The 21,069-nt window shown below is 34.1% G+C and overlaps 1 protein-coding gene and 1 long non-coding RNA gene across 2 annotated transcripts; one reads left to right on the plus strand and one right to left on the minus strand.

The window, feature by feature from the left end:
* The first annotated feature begins 5,241 nt into the window (after positions 1-5,241).
* LOC109816388 (B-cell receptor-associated protein 31-like protein) lies at positions 5,242-12,400 on the plus strand. The gene is made up of 2 exons (XM_020381387.3): positions 5,242-6,005; positions 11,687-12,400. The coding sequence occupies exons 1-2, from the start codon at positions 5,720-5,722 to the stop codon at positions 12,055-12,057; spliced, it is 657 nt and encodes a 218-aa protein (XP_020236976.1). The 5' UTR covers positions 5,242-5,719; the 3' UTR covers positions 12,058-12,400.
* A 4,503-nt stretch (positions 12,401-16,903) lies between these two features.
* On the minus strand, positions 16,904-18,294 carry LOC109816389 (uncharacterized). Its single transcript, XR_014433125.1, has 3 exons — positions 17,699-18,294; positions 17,511-17,615; positions 16,904-17,425 (listed from the first exon to the last, which is right to left on the minus strand). It is a non-coding gene; the product is annotated as an uncharacterized LOC109816389 (long non-coding RNA).
* Positions 18,295-21,069: the final 2,775 nt, after the last annotated feature.

Below are 21,069 nucleotides of genomic sequence, written 5' to 3' on the forward strand. Positions count from 1 at the left end.
CGGGTCGTTCTCCTTGTAGAATGGGTCGTTCTCCTTGTAGAACGACCCGTTCTCCTTGTAGTACGACCCGTTCTCCTTGTAGTACGACCCGTTCTCCTTGCAGAACCCTAAATTCAAAATTTATCAGAATAAACCAACAACGAAAGTAGCCAGAATAAACCAATAACGAAAGTAGAGACACGAGAAGAGCATGAGAATGTTACCTTGATATATTAGTCTTGCAAAGAAAATGAAAAGTTGGAGACTTTAGATGAGAGCACGAGAGAGTACGTAAAAAAAGGAATGGAGGGAAAAATGAAAGAGAATGAGAATGGAGAGAAAGATAAAAGGTTTCTGATGATACTTTTAAAATCGGTTATCTAAGAACCGATTTTGTATACTACATACAAAATCGGTTCTTAAATAACCTATTTTAAAAGTAGCACTTTTAAAATCGGTTCTTAAATAACCGATCTTAAAAGTACTTTTAAGATAGGTTATTTTATGACCGATCTTAAAAGTTATGTCTGATACAACTTTTAAGATCGGTTCTTTTGTAACCGGTCTTAGAAGTTGTGTCAGACATACCTTTTAAAATCATAAAATAACCAATCTTAAAAGTACTTTTAAGATCGGTTAAAATTTAACCGATCTTAAAAATATTTATATTATTTACAAAATTGCCACCGCGTCACTTTTAAGATCGGTTACCTTTTAACCGATCTTAAAACTCTGATTTTAAATCCAATTTTTGTACTAGTGTGTGTTCGTAACATCTGACTAGTCCATACAATGGTGAAAACCGCTTTGGCTAACCAGAGATCTCAACAATTTTAGGTATGCACCCATTCTTTTCCACTAGTAATATATATTAGTAGCCTTGGTTATTGAAGAAAAAATGAGCCTTTACTATGATAAAATGGAAGTGTGAACTATGTTGTGTTGCATCCTTCGGCGAAACCAAATGTGTTAAAAATCCATTATAATTGTTGTACCTGAGATTACATGAATAGTTTGAGAAAGGAGTATGTTTTAACCTGGTCAAGGAGAGAAGAAGATATAATATGTGACAGAAGATATAATATGTGACCTGTGTGTTGATAAAGAGCCTATATGTATTAGGCCTCAATCGAATAATGATGTATTCATTTTTTTTCGTGATGAGAACTTAATAACAAAATTAAAATTAAGATGCCTATTGATAAAGTGTGAAGTTGGCGTGTCGTGAGCCTTGAATGTTGCTCCCACCTAATTAATTCCAAATAGTTAGGCATTTTGTGAGGCATTAGAGATTTTATGTTAACGACTAGTAGTAATACACACAACAAAAAAATTCTTCTATTTTTTCAAAATATCGACCCAAAAAGTGGCGTAGTTGGGTGTTTGTAAGTGGCATGGTTGGGAGAGGCATTCTTAGTCTAAGAGGCATTCTTAGTTTATTTCAATCATCATATAAGGAGTTCAAAAATAACTATTTCTGAATAAGATGCCCTGAACATAACCTTACCCTTCTCGATGGGTTCCCTCGTTATTGGTCTCAAAAACCAAAAAATCTACAAAAACCTGAAAATTAAAGACCTATTGGAATCTGACTGAGTAGATGTGGAGAAGATAGGGAAGCTAAACACGATATTCCACACTGGTAAATTGTTAGATTTAGAATTTACAACCAAAGAATTGGAGATTTACATAGGTAATGTTCAATGTCTAATGATATAAGGCTCATTTTATGTATGACATTGCTTATTAAAAATCATGGTTTTATGTGTGCAAAAAACATGGTGAGCATGTCTAATCACAAAATAATCAAAATTTGGAAACAACAGACCGCAACAACGAAAGCCTCAAGAGAAGCCTCCACCAATGAGGTTTTTAGCACTAAAGTGTCCCAAGCAACCAAAGACAAAGGGAGCATGGAACTATCAAAGAAACGTTAGTGGGAAGTCAAAAAGGAAAATAGTGTGATTAATACGGACATGCTTGACACCAATGGTCCTGTAAAATACCAAGCAATACTTGAAGATCAGGAGGTGGAGTACACCAAGCGAACCTTATCAGTTGGAACGAGGAATAATTGAGACCTTGTTGATTATGGAATTGAAGCAGGATAGGAAAAATCATTTTGGGATGCCAAGTTTAACCATTCATCACATATTTGAGCTATTGATATGCTTGAGGAGGATGCAGTCAATTTGGGAAAACTTAAAGTATTAGTGTGACAAAGGGAATTCAGTTTCTTACTGATTGTCTATCTGCAGTTTTCCATAATTAATGAAGAAAGGATTTGTGAGATGGCCTAAGAAATCAAGCATCAAGCCAAGGAGACTACCACACTTGAGGAAGAATAGAAGAAAAGTGTAGCGGATATGAAATGGGTGACCTTAGAAAAGGATAAACTACAAGAAAAACGTCGCATTGATGAGGAGGAAAAGAAAAAGCTCTTGGAATCTAAAATTTGGCTTCTGTTCAAAATAGAGACTCTTAAAATTGCTAAAGAGAAGTTGATTGAGGTGGCTCAAATGTTCAAAGGTGAAACATAATCGGTTAAAGCTAATTTGGAAAATTTTGAGTCTTATTCAATCTATGAAAGTTGACGCTGCCAATAAATTTGTGGATGGTTCAAGTGAGGATATTGCACGCAGGAATAGACTTAAGTAGCGTTGGTTACTTCAAAGAAATTATTTGGAGAGGATGACTAAGGGACTCGATCTCTTGCTTTCGATTTTTATATGTGTATTTCCTTTATGAACTATTTGGACATGTGTTGTTATGGTTGACATTTTGTTGAATAGTGAGAAACTTCTTCAAAAATGTATTTTGTTTTGATGAGCCACTAAAATTTCATGAGTTGCTAAATGAATTTAAATTATGTCTCAGTAATGGGATGGATCTAGATTTGAGGATCAATTTATGGCAAGAGTAAAATTTTGAAGCAATTGTGTTGGATCGAAAAATGAGATCATGGCATGCTAGAGTAAACAAGTGTGAAAAAATTTCGCATATTGTCTTAGTGAATACAATTTGGACCTTAACATGTGATCATGTTAACAGAGTAAATTGATGTTAGAATACATAAGAATGTGTATTTAGTGTAGATAATATATTTCTACCTTAAATATTTGAATGAAAATAAGATTTATCAATTGTGACTATATTCATGATTATTTGTCAAGTTTGTATGCACCATTATAGATAGAAAAAATCAATTACGTTTTACGAAATACATTGAAAGCTTCATGTTCGTGAGCTAAGAAGTACACTCATGTGTATCTATAATAGTTATCTATAATGACAAATCCATACTTTTGACCTCCCAAACTTAGAGTTTTGGTTGGACCAAATAGATCCACATGTAATAGTTTTAAAGGTCAAGAAGTGGAAACAATTTTTTTAGATTTTCCTTTTTGGCAAGCTTCATAGAGAAGATGAGTTTTCCAAAATTTTTTAGGCAATCTTCTTACTAAACCTTTCTTGTTTAGTTCTGAGACATGTTTCAAATTTAAGTGTCTACACTTTTTCTGCCAAAGTCATCTTTTATCTTCTCTAGAAAACAAACAAGTTACATTTTGTTTGCCTAAATCATCTAGATCAATCTCATAAAGGTTGTTCTTTTTATAGGTAGTAAAAAACATAGATCTCTCATTTTGTTTGACTATGCATGAGTCCTTGTCAAAATATACAATATATCCACTATCACAAAATTGACTCATGTTAAGTAGATTATACTTTAATCTCTCAACATATAATACATTATTCAGTAGGTATAGAGTTCTTACCAATCTTACATATACCTTTGATCTTTCTTTTACCACTTCCTCCAAATGAGATTATTCCTTCATGAGATTGAAGGTCTAGGAATATAAACCTTTTTCCCATTATGTGTCATGAACAACCATTGCCCAAGTACCAATGTGAATCCTTCATTTTTTTTCCACTAAGGATATCTACAATGAAAACTATTTGAGACCTTAGTAGCCAAATCTTTTTGGGTCCTTTTTTGTTAGTACCCTTGTAGATTTCTTTTCTCTGTTTTTGTTTGTTTTTGCATTTTCTAGGAGGATGATTACTTTTTTCATAGATATTGCAAATAATAGTCTTAGGTTTGGAGGATGATGTCTTGGACTCTATTGTATCAAACCCAAAATCACTTTTGTCAGATGTCAATGTTCTATGTTTTAGAAGCATATTCATTTTAGAAGATCTATATACAAACTTAGGAAGATCCTTCTTGAGTTGTATGTTTTCAGCTTGCAATGTTGTAATTACAAGTGGTTCATTGTTTATGATTTTGTGTTTGAGAGTTTGAATTTCTCTAGTAGCGTTTGATAAATTGTTCTTGAGTTTTTCATTTTCTATTTTCAATAATTTGCACTTTTCTTTGAAAATTTTATACTCTAGAGTGACCATGTGTGAGTTTGCCACAAAAGTTTCACATGACATCTTCTCTTCACCAGAACTTTCAGAAAAATAAAAATTAGAGTTAGATTCTACCTTCAATTTTGTTTCGTCTGCATCTGCCATAAGATAAATGTTAGTCTTCCCATCGATTGAACTACTACTGATGTCTAAATCTTCCTAGGTGATTATCAAACTCTTCTTAAACATTAAGAAATATTTGTTTCAATGATTTAATTATATTTCTGAAATGATATTCCTCGTAATAATGTTATTAAGAATATTAGTTTCATCAAAAATGTTTCATAAATGTTTATTATATAATGTTTCTAATTTTTTTAGTTCAGAAAATAAAATAAGAAAAAAGAGATATAATAAGATAAAAGTGGAAAATTGTGGAAAGTTATTTTTAGAAAATAGCTTTTATTCCCATATAACATTCCCATCCATTCTTATACATGAAAATAGAAACAGAACAAAATATATGTAATATAGATTCTTAAAAATAAATAATGTCTGAAAACATTTTTTATAACCTGTACCAAAGATAATATGCTATATTCCTTTCCACCCTCACATACTCAAAAAAAAAAAATTTATAATCCTTAAAAACAAACACACTCTTAAACACATCTTTCCGATTGGAACTTTGGTTTGTGATGTATTATGTCACCGAATAAAGTAGTTGTAGACTAGTCGTTAGAAAATGTAGAGATCTTAAAAAAGAAATGATTTTTGCATTTTACCAAAAGTAAAAATTGACTGGCCCACGTGGCATGTTACAAATAGAACATATCACATTCACACAGACGGTGCTATGTTGAGTCTGTTGACATGCTTGACTCGGTTCCTCACTTTTTTTTTTTTATCACGCATTTCTCTATTTTCTGTCATACCAAACTCAATTTTTACGCATACTCAAACCCTCTACACGCACTAGTCTCTCTCATAAGGGTTTAAAAGGCCTCTCCTTTCCCAAACTTTGTCTTTTTCTACTTCAAAATCTCTCCTCTCTGCCTTGACAAGCGCTAGTAGAAATTCGAGCCATTCCATCAAAATTAATGCATGTAAAGACTCAAGCTTTGATGCTGCATATCGGTTTTCCTTGTGCACATTCATGTGGGTCATTGTGTGTTTCTCTCAGTTTCAGCGAAGTCAGAAAAGGGTCTTTGTGAGTGTGACTTGAGGAGGGTTCTTCTTATGTTGTTTTCATCTTGGATCATGAGTTTGCTTCTGGGGTGGATTTCATACCTTGCTTGAAAGTAACAGCACCCCATTTGGCAAAAGTGAGGATTTTTGGCAATTACCTGGAAGTGGGGGTTTTGTTTTTGGAGGAGGCTAAAGGATGATTCAGTTGTTGTTCTTGGTGATTTTTGCTGAGGGTGCTATTGCATTTCTTTTGTTGGTGAAGATAGGGCCATTGAGAGATCTTGTGATAAAGAGCCTGGATCAGTTGAAGATGGGGAAGGGTCCAGCGACGGTGAAAACTATTGCTGGAACCATGTCTGTTATTCTCCTTTCGAGTCTCATGAACATTGTCAAGATCCAGAACAAAGGTGCTAAACTTGGTACCATGTCACCCATGGATCAAGTTTTGTGGAGAACTCACTTGCTCGAGGCTTCACTCATGGGTGCGTTCGTGTTCCTTTTATCTGAGTTATTTGCATCCTTGTTTATTGTTTTGATGGTTATTATGACTTTCCTTAGTTTTAAGGCTCCGAGTGTTGCATACAAGTGTTGATCTGCATTTTTTTGCTTGACCCTTCTTTAGTCTGGGCTTCTGTTGAAGATGGGTGCCTTTAGCTGTATGAAGTTTTTGAAATTGATTAGTGTTTGATGCATTTTTCTGCTTACCATTTCTGTCCGTTCTAAAGCTAAAATGATTATTGTTAATGCACATGCTAGTTCTTGAAAGCAAGATTTTAAATTATGGATGCGCTGTGGTGGTGGTGGTGGTTGTGTAGCAGCTGTTGTGTAGGCTGACGTGGTGATGCAGCGACCACATCAGGGGATGTGATCGGTTGGGGATTTAAAGCCTTTCTTGAAAGATAACGAAATAATGTAGTAGGGTGTGTTACAGGCTATGAAGCATGTACACATCTACATAACGCAATTGGACATCTTTTTGATACAGCTTGGACACAAGCTAAGACACTACTCTTAGCTAAAAGCTTATCTAACACTTTATTATAGAAAATTTAAAAAGTAAACTTAACTATAAATATTGCAAGCCTCATAACATTTTATTTGTTTATTTTATGTGAGGCTTATTTTCTTAGGAATTATTAGATGTTTTAATTTTTAGAAGATATGATTCATCTTCTAATGGCCATTGGTCCATTATGTCTTAAAGCTCCATCTCGCTTAGGAATCAAGGCTAAGGATAGTTTATAAATACTCTCTCTCCATAACCCACCAAAGAAACTTTTCAATGACAAAATCGTGATAGTCCAGTGAACCACAAAGTGGACAATACCTCGGAGACGGTAATCCTAACGATGCCATTGGAGTTATGGTCAGAACAATCATTATTATATAGTAATTGTGAAGCTTAACAATTTTGAAGGTTTCTTAATTTTCAATTTAGATTTTTGTCATGTTATATATATATATATATATATATATATATACATACATGAGTGCCCTAGTGTCATATATTTTGGACCTTATTTTTGTCCTAGTGTCCATGTCCGTGTTGTGTCCAGTACTTGTGTTGGAGTCAGTGCTTCATAGGTTATATAGGTTTGTGGATTTCTTTCCATAGTTTTTCTCATGCACAATGAATAATAGGTATAGATAGCAGAACAGTCTTTGACATTTGGCTTTTGTGGTTGGTGGTATCTTTCTCTAAACCAATGTGTCAGATTCACAATAAATGGTTGAGTTTATTAATATCTTTGTATAACTGTTTGATTAAGGCCTCTGAAAATTATATAAGTTGTGGGCCCTGTTATTGAACTTCTTATAGAAAACATATCTATAATCTCTTCAATTTAAAAGGAATACTGTTCATTATTAAGTTGCTATTAGAAAATTGACACATAAAAAGTTCCTTTTGTCTCACTACTCAACGTAGTTCTGATTCTTAATCTTTCTGAACTTAACTAGTCATGTCATTCTGTGTTGTTAGAAAACCCCCTATTAGGAGATCCTATGTTATTTAAGCTACGAGAGACAGTTAGGACCTAAATGATTTAGTTAGAGCTTTGATTACAGGAGTAGGGAACTGTAATATGAGAATAAAAATGATGGGTAGAAGAGGATGGTCCTGGGATCTTGAATTCCCATTATAAGTGGAATAGTGTTCTCTGTGTTCTTCATTCCTCAATAAGGATTACCTTTTTTGTTCCTAAATTCTGATTATGCACATGCATTATACATGTATAGCTGTAATAGTTCATATGCGTGAATCTGCCGGCTTTTTGTGATCAACTTGGGATCCATTCTTTAACTCCTTTGTTTATTGATCTTTCATCCATGGTAACTTTTTGAGGCACATGAGATGAGTGCTGAATATTAATATCATAGAAATTCAGTAGATGAGAGCCCAATAATCTTCGGAGTAATGATGTTAGGGGCAAGTAGATTCTATGTAAATGGGTGTTCCTCAACAGAACCAATATTGGACTCTCACACTACTCCAGCAATCCTGTCAATTTGTAAACTGGGTGGATAAACTGGGTTTCGACACATTTGATGTAGAGAATTCCTTAAAGTTAGATTGTTAATAAATAAATTTCCCCCAAAGTAGCAATAGCAAGCACAATGTGGAAATGAATATAGCAGAATTTAGATCCTACTCAAGATTTGGAGGGGAATGAAAAATAGTAAATCATGTGATTGTAACACAGATGACAGTTCATAAGATCTTATCTAAAATACAAAATTATGTTTAAACAGATAGCTAATTCCTTAAAGGTAGATTGTTAATAGGAGAGCCTCTATATGAATTTCCATGTCTTAGACCCAGCTGATATTGGACCCACCCCCATATCAATTTAGACTTCCTAAAATGTGATAATCATGATCTCAATATATGTATATACTATAAATAACCTTAATCTTTCTGTTGCTATGTTTTAAGAGATAAATAAATTTGCTCCCAAGGAAGCAATAGTGGTGGAAGTGAATAAAGAAGAACTTATATCCTACTCAAGATTTTGTGGGGGTGAAAAATCGTAAATCATGTGATTGTAACACGGATGACAGATCATGAGATCTCACCCACCCTCCAATCAGAAGAAAAGTGGGAAGTGAGGCTCCAAGAGGAACAAAGAGGTGCCGATGAGCTGAATGGTGGTGGCTGGAGACCGGAGCATGAGATGCACTTGCCTGACTGGGTTAAAATAGCACTTGCAGGTGCGTGGTGCCCTCGAGACTTCTTGGGTTGGGCCTTGCTTGGAGAGATGTACTAGATCTAGATGTCATCGGTGACTGGGCCAGCGGTGGACAGAAGCGGATAGCGTTGTACCCTCAAGACTTCTTGGGTTGGGCCTTGCTTGGAGAGATGAACTAGATCTAGATGTCATCGGTGACTGGGCCAACGGTGGACGGCAGCGGATAGCGCTGGACAGCGACAAAATTGGTCAGAGAATTAGAGTTGGATCGGATCCATTCTGATACCAACTTAAGATTAGGAGTCTTGGAGAAACATTTCTTGAATGTTCTATGACTCAGTACAGAGTTATATATATATATATATATATTAAAAACATATAGGTAAAACAAGACAAATGGAGGAATTACAGTCTATATAACTATGACAGATAGCTACAAAAGAGAAAAATGATAAAAACAACCTTTTACAGGACAAATAATAATACAATATATATTAATCTAACAGAAGTAACAAATAAGGAAAATAACCTTAAAATCACTACTAAATATAAGTAAACATAAATTGAAAATGCATAAAACTCATAAGTCAGAACTTCACAATTCCAAATATAAAAACATAAGATTGGAAGAATTTAGTTGTAAATAAAAAGAACAAAAAGGAATATGTAAAAATTGTTGCAGCAGTAGCATGATGAACAGAGTAGACAATATGTTCTTGAAAGAGAAGACCAACAAGCTATCTGACCTAAAGCGATTGGTGAAAACACAAGAAACAAAACTAGAACCCCAACAATGACCAAAATGGAGTTCACCGCACTCTGGAATTCCAGAAAAAAGTAACAAAGGATTACAGAAATTAGTTTATGGAGATCAAGAAGTTTGAGGGAATCAAAGAAATTAAAAAGATGTTGCAGCTGTTGATGAAGAAAGAAGGCATCAGTCTTGAGTCTGAAAAAGAGCAGAAACAATCCATGCAAGCAGTTTGATGTTGCAGCTGGGTGCGCGGGTAACAGGGTCACAACAAGACAATGATTCAGTGGAACCCTTTGAGGTTTCTGCCAAAGGGAGAATCGAACCCCCTAATGGGGAGGAGCTACGTATTAAAGACATCAAGTGGGGGGAAGTTGAGGAGTTGGGTGTCAAAGAAAGAGACTCAATAATTTAAGGCTGAAAAGGTGGTAGAGGGCATCTGGATGGAAATGCCTGAGGATTTGCAGCAGAAAATCAGAGGAACAAGGTAAACAGGGCAAGAACAGCAAGAAGGGAGTGGGCTAGAATTTGCTAAAGTACAGGCTAGTTCTTGGACAAGTGGAGTTACCCACATTTGATGGAAGCAAAGAACAAAGAATTAACATGAAGGTTAGCAGTTTAAGGTGTAACTGTGACCCACCATTGCAATTCTTGAAGTCAGAAAACAGAAGCAGAGAAGATTTGGTAATGAAGAACAATACCGTATGTTGTGAGGAAGAAACCAAAAATGACGCAAAATTAGCAAGACAAACAAAGATTGAAATAGTTATTGTTGAGGAAAAAGTTGATTGTCATTGAAAGTTCAACAACATAGGAATCTTGGAATTCAAACTTGCTAGGTGAGCCTTTATCATTAAACCTTGTTGTGTCCATGGTAGAAGGAATGTATAGCGAAAGTCAGGGTGTTTCTAGTTATACAAAGTGCACCCTCAATCCTATCACCACCAAAACCTCCAAACTCGAGTTCATTTGCAATGGTCAATGGGTTCACAATTGTGCTCCCATGGATGGAAACCAAAGAGGTATGTCTCGTTAGAGCAAATAATTTTGAATTGAAGAATGAGGAGGAAGGGGTAGGTTGGGGGTTCTACATGGTTCAAGCGCAAATGATTTGTAGAAATTAGATTCATGAAGAAGGAGCAGAAAATTGGAGACTATGCATGCTCCTTGTGTCAAATTTCAGGAAAGCCTGATTTAGATCATGGGATCATGATGATGGAGATGAGCCATGGGATCCAGCTTCCACAATTTCAACCTTGAGGACAATTATGATTTTTAGTAGGGGTGGTATTGTTAGGACTATGGGAAAAGGGGAGTTAGTTAAGAAAGTTAGGATATTAGTTAGTTAGAGGAGTTTATTAAATATAAATAGGGAAGGATTGTAGGATGGAGGGAGAGGAGTTGTCTTCTGTAAATTGAGCATTAGCTCTTTTTGAAAGGATAAATCCTTTGTGAAGGGAAACCCCTTGGAGGGGAGTTGCCTCTCCTATTCTTTGTTCCTTTGCAATCAAGAAATACAATCTTTCTTTTCTTTCTTCTATTTTTCTAATTTTGGTTCCCTAACAGAATTTGAAACAAATAATGGTATTATTAATCACATACTTGACGATAACCATGTTGGATAGATCGATGCAGGTTAAAACATATTTAGGATGACCATCAGTGATTTTTTCTGTCGGAGTTAGTGTTATACTTCATCTTAAAATCTGGGTAAATTATATACTTCATCTTAGGTAGGTTTTCCTCCATTGATTTTTGGAACTAAGGTTCTACATTTGTTGAATTTAAAGTAGGATAAGTATTGGCAGTATCTGCATCTTCTCTTGTGATGTTTTATTTACTTATTTTTTGGTAGAAATGTGGTGTTTTAGTTTGCCAATTTCCATGTTATCACATGTTTTATTCAGCAAGTTTATTGAAGTGCATAATAAGCTTGATGCCTATCCATTCTTGTCTTTTTTCCTCTAGACCTTGTTCATTTTGATGATGTGAGAACACTAGACACCAATTTTCTTGTACGTTTCTTAGGGCATGTTTAGTTTAAGGAAATGCTTTTGTTTTCATTAATAATTACAAAAATCGTAACAGGAAATAAAGTGACATGTTTTATAGTTTGTGAAAACAGAAAATGAAACAAAAACATTTCCTAACACCAAGCAGACCCTTAGAATTAGCATACATCTCAACCTATATTATCTCTTAATGAATTAATTTGGTCTTGCAGGTTTTACTTTATTCCTTGGATTCCTAATTGATCGTATACACCATTATCTTCAAAAACTTATCAATTTAAGGAGTAACGCGGGAGCTTCAAAAGAAGAATTGGAAAACCTTAAAAAAGAAACTGTCCAACTTAAAGAAAAGGAAGAGAAAGCATCCAAGGAGACGAAGCAGCTGAAGGAAGAACTTTTGCTTCTGTCAGAAAGTTTGAAAAAGATAAAATTGGAATCTGAAGAGAAGGATAAGAAAGTTGAGACCGCCGAAGCACATGTTGCTTCCCTCCAAAAGCAAGCTGCAGATCTACTACTTGAATATGACAGACTCTTGGAAGAGAACCAAAACCTTCAGGCTCAAACAATGGGACATAAAAGTTGAGGAATGAATGAGGCATTGATAAACAAAGTTTTGGGGTGGTGAGATTTCATCAGGATCATCCTTGATTTTGTTGCCAAACCTATATTTTGGGGGGAAAAAAGATACTTTTTGGTCCTTTTTGAAAATGCAACATGGACCAAAACAGCTCTTTGCTTAAGTTTACAAGTTTTACAGATTTTTCCAGTTTGTTAACGATTTTGTTGTTAGATTGTTGCTTAACAAATGCTCCATCTAGATTTTGCTTTACCCTTTTCTTTAATTGTTTGGATAGATATGTTTTAGTTTAAGGATTATTGGTGGAACTAATTCTCAAGAATTAGGAAAGGGTTTGTTGAATTTTCAATTTATGATTGTGCTCGGTGATTCTCCCTTTGCTTGCCCAGTAATCGATTTTTATGACTTTTTATCTTTATATCAATTATTTTTCTTATATTCTCTCTAACTAACTCGTTAACTCGTTATTTATGTGTTTTTATTAGTTTACTCTTTCTCAAATAAATCAATTTTTTTCTTATCATAATTAAAAGTCACAGGTTTAGAATTATATAGAATGTCATTGGAATATGTAATTAAATGTGTATGAAACACGCAGAATATTTTTGAAGGTAAACGTACAAATGTATATTTTATTTTTGAACAAGGAATTCTCATGAGCAATTAACAATACAAATATGAATCATTTTTATGAATTGTCTTCATAAAACAATTTACGTGGTGAATACTTGTTATGAATTGTTCTTACTATGGACAAACAACGAAACCATCTTATTTTTGTTTTTTGGTTACAAAATGAAATAGTTTAATCTTGCTTTATAACTTTCTTATGTTAGCTAAATATGGATTATGAACATGTCCCCAATTAACGTTGAGGTTTCTGCCCGCCTTCGTCTTGTGCCTGTTGCTCATAATTTCAAACACTTAACAATTTAACTTGCATTTATTAGAGCTATATCTCCATCTCATTTCACTTGGAGCATTCTCTATTTGTATTTTGTGCATAAGTATCTAAGATGCATATAAGTTCACTGCTAAATTGAGAATAAACTTACAGTTACATGTATATTCCAATCTTCTAATTCATGGTTGTGAAATTGGCAGGGCCAAGTATTTTATTGTCAAACAAGTAGTAGAACTGAGGCAAATCTCATATTTAACATTGTTGCCTTGTTTCCTTGAAATGTATGCCATGACAATTTGATCTGAGAATTTCTACAATGAGAGGAAAAAATAAAAAAGAAAGGTGGGTTGAGGTGTACTGGTACAAGAACATGAACATTATCACTAAATAACTATAAACACGAATACACGTATGCTTGAGACCATTTCCTAAATAAAACCTGATACATGTCAACACTATACTTTAGCTGTGTCATGAGACAGCTCCATTTCCTGTCAGATCATTCTTGTTTGTTTCCATCCAAGAGTGATATATTTGACCATACATTATTTACTTGTAAAACAACTTAATTCAAAATTAGAGCCAAAACAACAGGTAAGAAAATAAAACTGTAGTGCTTATGAAGAATTAGATAGATGAGAATCAAGACTAGATATTTAAGATATTAGTTCTAACAGGAAAATATTGTTCGTGGGAATATTGAAAAAAAGAATGACAGGACAACTTATATCAAAACCTGGTGTATAGAGTTTGACTTCGCTATCAGATTGGTCGCCATGAAATTGTTGGTATTTCAAAAATACAATTAATAGTTATATACTCGATCGAATTTATGCAAGAATTATTGTAGTGTGCAATTTTCATTATTAGCTGAGAAATGTCTGATAAGCAATGTTGTGGTGCTTACATTTGTAGATATACCTTTGCCTTTCATTAGTACATGGTATTTTGTTGGTCTTGATATATCATTTATCCCCAACAATCCTTGGACAAGCACATTATAAGTACACTGATTTGGGGGACAATGTTAAACTTATGAGATTTTTTATTTATTTGAATTTTGAATAAATATTAGATAGGATATTTATTATTGTAACAATTTTATCTTTTTATATTTTGTTTTGATGAGAATAATTAGGGATTTAAGTTGATTGTAAGTTTACATATAAGCATTCTCTTTTATGAATTTTTGTTGACAATTTTTTATCTTCAATTTTAATTTAAATTTGTCTGCAAGATCCAAATTTTTATATATTTTTCATAAAATATTTTCAATAGTGTTATCAAGAGCTTGCTTCCTATTGGCTATGAGAAAAATTTGTTGAGCATTAAATACGGTGAAGTTGAGTGCAAATTCTAAATTGAATGATTTTTCGTTTAAGAAATTGTGGTGCAAATATGTCTACTTTCACTAATTCACATGCAATGCCAATGTTTAATGGTGAAAATTATTATATTTGGGTTGTAAAGATGAAATTTGTTTTAAGGTCTCAACGTTTATGAAATGTTGTAATCTTTGAAGTTGATTCATTGCCATTAATTAAGAGAAAAATCCTACCTATTGCTCAGATCAAAGCTTATGAGGAGGAGAAGCTAAAGAAAGTTAAAGTCATCACTTGCTTGCATGGATAACTTGCAAATCATATTGTTACTAAATTCATGAACTTGGAAACACCTAAACAGGTGTGAGACTAGATCAAAGATGAATTTGAAGACAGTAGTAAAGTCAAATCTGTTAGGCTTCTCACATTGAAGAGAAAATTTGAATTGATGAAGATGAAGGATAATGAATGTCAAAGATTATTCTAGCAGGTTAATGGATGTTGTGAACCAAATGCGACTTCTTAGCGAAATCATTCACAAATTAGAAGGTTGTTGAAAAAATCATGGTTTCACTACCTGAAAGATTTAAAGCCAAAATTTATGCAATTGAAGAGTCTTGTGATTTGCAAACTCTCACAATTATTGAATTGACCAGCAAACTTCATGCATAAGAGAAAAAGATCCTTAATGAGGAATGATAAAGTTATTGAAGGTGCCTTTCGAGTAAAGAAAAATGGAAGGAATTTTGGAAAGTCACAGTCTTTTAGTAACAACAAAGGGAAAAAGGAAGTTCTTCAAGTAAAGGAAATTTTTTTCCTAGTTCACATTTCCAAAGAACCAACTATGCTAAAAAAGATTGTTGATTAAAGAAAAATCTACTCGAGCATCAACCAGAAAAATAGGCAAAGTGATTGAAGAAAAAAAATGATGTTGAAGAATAGTATTTATTTATGGCATCTCAAGAATTCATTAACATGAATTGAATATTTGGTTCATTAGTAGCGCTACACCAGTCACATGACCAAATATCTATTATTTTTAACCTCAATCGACAAATCAATTGAACTGAAAGTCAAGATGGGAAGTTGTGAAATTGTGCAAGACAAAAGGAAATGAACAATTTCTATATAAAAAATAAAGGTAAGACCAATGAAGATTGGTGCATCTATCATTTATGAAGTTGCTAATGAAGTTGCTACTAAAGTCCTTTTAGCCTCCCCTCAAGTCCAAAATGTTTCACCAGCACCATCTACACCAACCATTAAATCTATTGTTCCATCTATGGAACAATTTGCTGATAGTGCAAGTATTGGAGCGGTCTTATAGATAATCGAAGAGACTACTAGCATATTAGCTAGAACAACCAATGAAGTTGCACCACCCTTTGTTGACTTTAGTGCAATTGAGGTTGAACCATTGAACATGGCCACATCACCAGTGGAACCAGACACTAGACTTCTTGAAGATTATGCATAGACAATTCCACCTAGTGAGGCTCACGAAGCATTGAGCTTTACTTTAAATGATCTAGACCAGTTAGTGGAACGTAGAGGATGACCCCAAATTTGTCCTTGTCAACGATCCTCCTCAAAGATTAACTTACTACAACTTGGAGTACTTGAATCTTTGACACAAAAATGGGCAGAAGGTTGCTTTTTATCCTTGCATTGAGGAAGTGTTGGAGGTGAAGCCCCTTGACCTATATGGCCAACATTTTTTGGATGACTAAACCATGGAGCTTATTAGACAACTATGATTTGAGCATGAAGACGCATGTCACACAAGGGTCTCCATCAAGCTCAGTTACTCAATTTTTTTTAATGAGTTAAGACTGAAGATTGTGTAGCATTCCATCTGCAAAGGGAAATAATGAGCCTCCAAATGCATCAAGGACATTGGGTACTTTTGTTTTGCTAGAGCTCATTAGTCTGAAGCCTCTAGAGTAAACAAAGATTACCCTATATTCACCATGGGATGTAGCATTCTACAATCACCATTCCCTCTTTCAACCAAGCCTTCTACACTACAAGAAAAATGTCAATTTTCGACGGAAATTTCTGACGGAAATAAGTAAATTTCCGACGGAATTTGGTATTTCCGACAGATTTAAATCCGTCGGAAAAAGTGTCGTCAGAAAAAAAAAATCCATCGAAAATTTAAATTTTCGTCGGAAATTTTCGACGAAAACTTCTGTCGGAAAATTCTGTCGGAAATTTCCGATAGAAATATCTGTCAGAAATTTCTGACAGAAATTCCGTCGGAAATGTCTCCCAGAATTTTTTGACGAAATTTTTGTCGGAAATTTTTTAGGGACATTTCTGACGGAAATTTCTGTCGAAAAATTCTGGGAGACATTTCTGACGAAATTTCCGTCGAAAATTTTTGGGGTAAATTTCTGACGGAATTTCTGTCAGAAATTTTTTGGGGACATTTGCGACGGAAATTTCCGTCGGAAATTTTTGGGATACATTTAATTATACAGTTTTTTTAATATAACTAATTATTTTAACCTGTTTATCATAAATTATAGAAACTTCATCAAAATAAATTTAAAAGATAATAGTAATGTTTATATCATAATAATAAAACAATTCATAATTCAAACATCATATATAGTTAATTAAAATAGAGTAATTAATATTTTTTCTAATGCTAACTAATAATCTTCATAATTAGGAGAGTCTTGTTGATTTTTGTCTTGGTCATCTTCTTCTTGTTGGTTTTGATGTTGTTCCCCATTTTGTTGATCTAAGTTGGTATTTTGTTGTTGACAAATATTTTGAATGGTAGTTTGTGCTTCAGTGGGTAAGAATTGCATGACAACTGATTGAATCTGTTGCAACTGACGAATAAGCACATCATTTTCTGCAAGTCGTTGTTTCAATTGACCAATTTCTTCCTTGTCACGTGAACTGCTACAAGATGCTTTCCTTTTAAGATTGACGTCGACGCGACTGCTTTGTGTATCTTTTAAATGACGAGCAAGGTCTCCAGCTCCATACAGTCGCCCCTTAGTGGTCATGCCACCAACTGCATCAGACCAACACTTAGACCTAATTGTATCCTCCAAACCAGGGTCCATAGGATGTGATTCATCAACAGATGATGCAGCCTCGGACATAGCTTGAGAAAATTTATTGACAAAATCTTCCTGTAATTCAACAAAGGCATTGTTTTACTAATCTTGTAAATATGATTAAAAATAACATCAATAATTATTTAAATAACTTACATATGTTTTGTTGGATCTTTCATCAACAAACTGTCCAGTATCTTTTCGTATATGGGTCTGTTGAAAGACCTCATCAATATGCACTGAACGACCAAATTCTTTTGCCTGCAAATAATACATTGATGCGAAATAAATTAATTTGTTGTAAAGTTGTAAAAATAGAAAAGAAATTTTTAATCCTTACATACCATGCGCTTGGCATGATCATGAACTGTAATTGAGCCACCTGTATGAAGAGTCCCACCCTTTTCAGACAGTTGATTTAGAGAGGCTTGTGTAGACTTTACTCGAAAAGCAGCTGAATTCCAATGGGCTACCAATTGTTCCACACATCTTCTCCAACCCAAAGTGGCCTTTTACCTGCTTTCCGAGCTTCATTAAACATATCAGACAATCTGTGAGAAGCTTTTAAGTGAAAAATTTTCTTTACTTTTTCCTCATCCTCGGGTCTCCATGCCACCTTACGCTACATGAAGAAAAAATCAATGAATTATAATAATTATAACACAAAAATGTCAAAGGAAATCAAATTCAAATCTTTTTCAACAATTAATAGAAATGATATCATGCAGGTGAAGCCACAAACAAATATAACATGAGGATACAAATAAATAAATTAAACCAAACCAAAAGCAATAACACAAGCATTTCAACTCAGCCTTTTTTTTTTACAACTCATGTTAAAAGCAAATGCTTGTATCGAAACTACAATAACAAGTAAGTTCAAGTGTTTGTGAACATGTAAATTAAGCATCAAAGTTCCAAGTAAATAAATGAGATGAACAATATATGACTCAAAAATTGGTACAATTTAGATGAACATATCATTGTTCACAAACAAGAATTAAACAAGCAATTCATACCTTAAACCGTTGGAAGAAGACATCCTTATCACTATCTTCCATCGCTCCCCATGTAGGCCATGGATGTAGAAAATGTTGCTTAATGGTCTGTGTGATAGCATAAGTAGCAATAAGGGATGGTTCAAACCTAAATACAAAAAAAAAGGTTAGCAAAATTAAAAAGATAGTGAATGATGAAAAATAAATTCTAATTTATTCTTACCCTGTCCCAATAGGTTCAATTACTGGGCGATCATTGGGTGGGGGGTCTTCTGCTCCCAAGTCTAAATCATCTCCATTTATAGATCTAGAAGATGGTGGAACCCTTGTAGCAGTTGGGGATGGTGTGACTGCAATAAATGGAGATGGTGATCGTGTGGGTTCAACAACTAGCGAAGGTGCTTGTGTGGGTGCAACAAATGAAGTTGGTGATCGAGTGGTTGTAGCATCTGGGGATGGTGTGGTTGCAGCAATAGACGATGGTGCATGTCTGGGTGCAACAAGTGGAGATGGTGATTGGGTGGGTTCAATAACTGGGGATGGTGTGGGTGCAGCAATTGAGGAAGGTGATGGTGATGGAGATGGTAAGTTTGATGGGATTCGAGTAGATGATCCAGGGGTATTTGTTCCTGGAAATAATTTAATTACATAACGTGACTTCTTCGGCTTTGCTTTCTCCTTTCCCTTATTACCAAGAGAGGAACCTTCTCCTGTCATATCTATATAGGAATAATAATATTGTGAATAATAAATCAAAATTAACACGTATAAATAATATATATTATGATTAAGTGATTCAAATGCATCATAAAAATAAAGAACTAAATAGAGGGATAAAACCAATATAATCATTGTGATAAATGAATATAGTTGTACCACAAAATACATAAAAATAAATTATAGAATCTCGTCCTAGTAACTTTTTAAGACATTTATCCTTATTGCGTAATCCTCTTCAGAGCTATATTCATCAAAGTCTTCTTCTAATTCCCCTTCATTTGATTCTTCTTCTTCTTCCTCCTCATCCTCTTGTACTTCAACATGTTGTAGGGGTTCTTCAAGCTCATCAACTTCTTCAAGATCACCTTGTACATCTTGTAGTCCTAAAATACCTTCAACTTCAATGACTTCATTAGTATGTGTCATTTCATCTACCTGGTAAGCAACTTCATCTTCCACATCATCAAATTCTATACGACCCCTTGGCTTTGTTTTGATTGCAACAAACCAACCACGTTTATCCATTCGTGTTGTTGGATATGGGACATAATACACCTGCCTTACATTATGTGCAATGATAAATGGATCAAACTCTTTATATCTTGCATCGATCCGAATATCCACTATATTATATTTTGGATCCACTCTTGTACCTCTTCTTGACGGATCAAACCAATCACAATAAAATACAACCACTTTCTTAGGATAACTTAAAGTATTGTACTGAAGTTCATATATGTGTTGAATGAACCAATAGAAATCATCTTCACCTCCTTCTGTAATGCCCTTTACATAAACTCCACTATTAATGGTTTTTTTCTCCTTGCACCAAGCATAAGTTTGAAACTTGTACCCATTAACAAAATATGTGTGCCATTCTTTAACACATCTAAATGGCTTATTTGACAAATCCCTTAAGTGTTGGTTTATCCCATTTAAAGGCTCGTTGTGAACCTGTATGCATGTAAGACAGATGAAAAGTTATATTTTAATTAATGTATATATAATGGGGAATTAAAATAAATTGTTATATACATACTTGTTCCTTGAACCATCTAGGAAAATCAGCATGTATACGAATAAAAGCATTTTCTTGAGTTTGCATGAATAAACTGCCCAAATATATCACTTGAAGGGTGAGGTTAAGATCAGAATACAAGATAAGTTGTACAATAATGAAAACATTCACTGTCAAATGCTTACTCAAGGTACAATTTAACTTCAGTGCAGTTGATCAACACATGAACATGGGCTGAATTGTGTTGTTCATCGATTAACCATTTAACCAACTCCTTACCAGATTGGCGACCAGGTTGGTTAAAGACTGATAACATCGGTGGAAGATTTTCCTTTTCATTTACCATTTCATTTCTATTACTCGTTGTTGATAACATGAAGTGATTGAAATAACGGGAACAAAAATAAGTTGTCTCTCGATGCAAGTAAGCCGCACAGATTGATCCTTCAACCCTTGCCTTATTTTTCACTGATCGTTTAGAAATGCCCATGAATCTACAAAATTAAATAACTAGGTGATGCTTGATAAGCATTAAAAAATTAAAAAAATATGTTGTTAATTGTAATACCTTTCAAATGGGTACATCCACCTATACTGCACCGGTCCACCAAGACTTGCTTCATATGGAAGATGAATAGGCAAATGCTCCATTGAATCAAAAAAGCTAGGAGGAAATATTCTTTCCAACTTGCAGAGTATTATTGGAATATTGTCTTTTATCCTAGATAAGTCATCCTCCTTCAATGTTGCAGAGCATAAATCTTTGAAGAAATGACTAACTTCAATCAATGGATTTAAAACATGCTTCGGTAAAGAACTAAATGCAATAGGAAGTAAGCACTCCATAAATACATGACAATCATGACTTTTCATCCTATGCACCCTTCCCTTGTCAACATCAGCACATCTTGCCAAGTTAGAAGAATAACCATAAGGCATCTTTAGATCTTTTATCCAAGAACATACTAGCTTTGCTTCT

The sequence above is a fragment of the Cajanus cajan genome, chromosome 4 (assembly GCF_000230855.2).
Source record: "Cajanus cajan strain Asha chromosome 4, NIPB_CcT2T_4, whole genome shotgun sequence".
NCBI classification, from domain to species: Eukaryota; Viridiplantae; Streptophyta; class Magnoliopsida; order Fabales; family Fabaceae; genus Cajanus; species Cajanus cajan.

Excerpts from the sequence above, each read along its gene's own strand:
- LOC109816388 (XM_020381387.3), top strand. The coding sequence starts at position 5,720 with ATGATTCAGTTGTTGTTCTTGGTGATTTTTGCTGAGGGTGCTATTGCA. Across the intron at positions 6,006-11,686 it reads GCTCGAGGCTTCACTCATGG|GTTTTACTTTATTCCTTGGA; the intron begins GTGCGTTCGTGT and ends TTGGTCTTGCAG.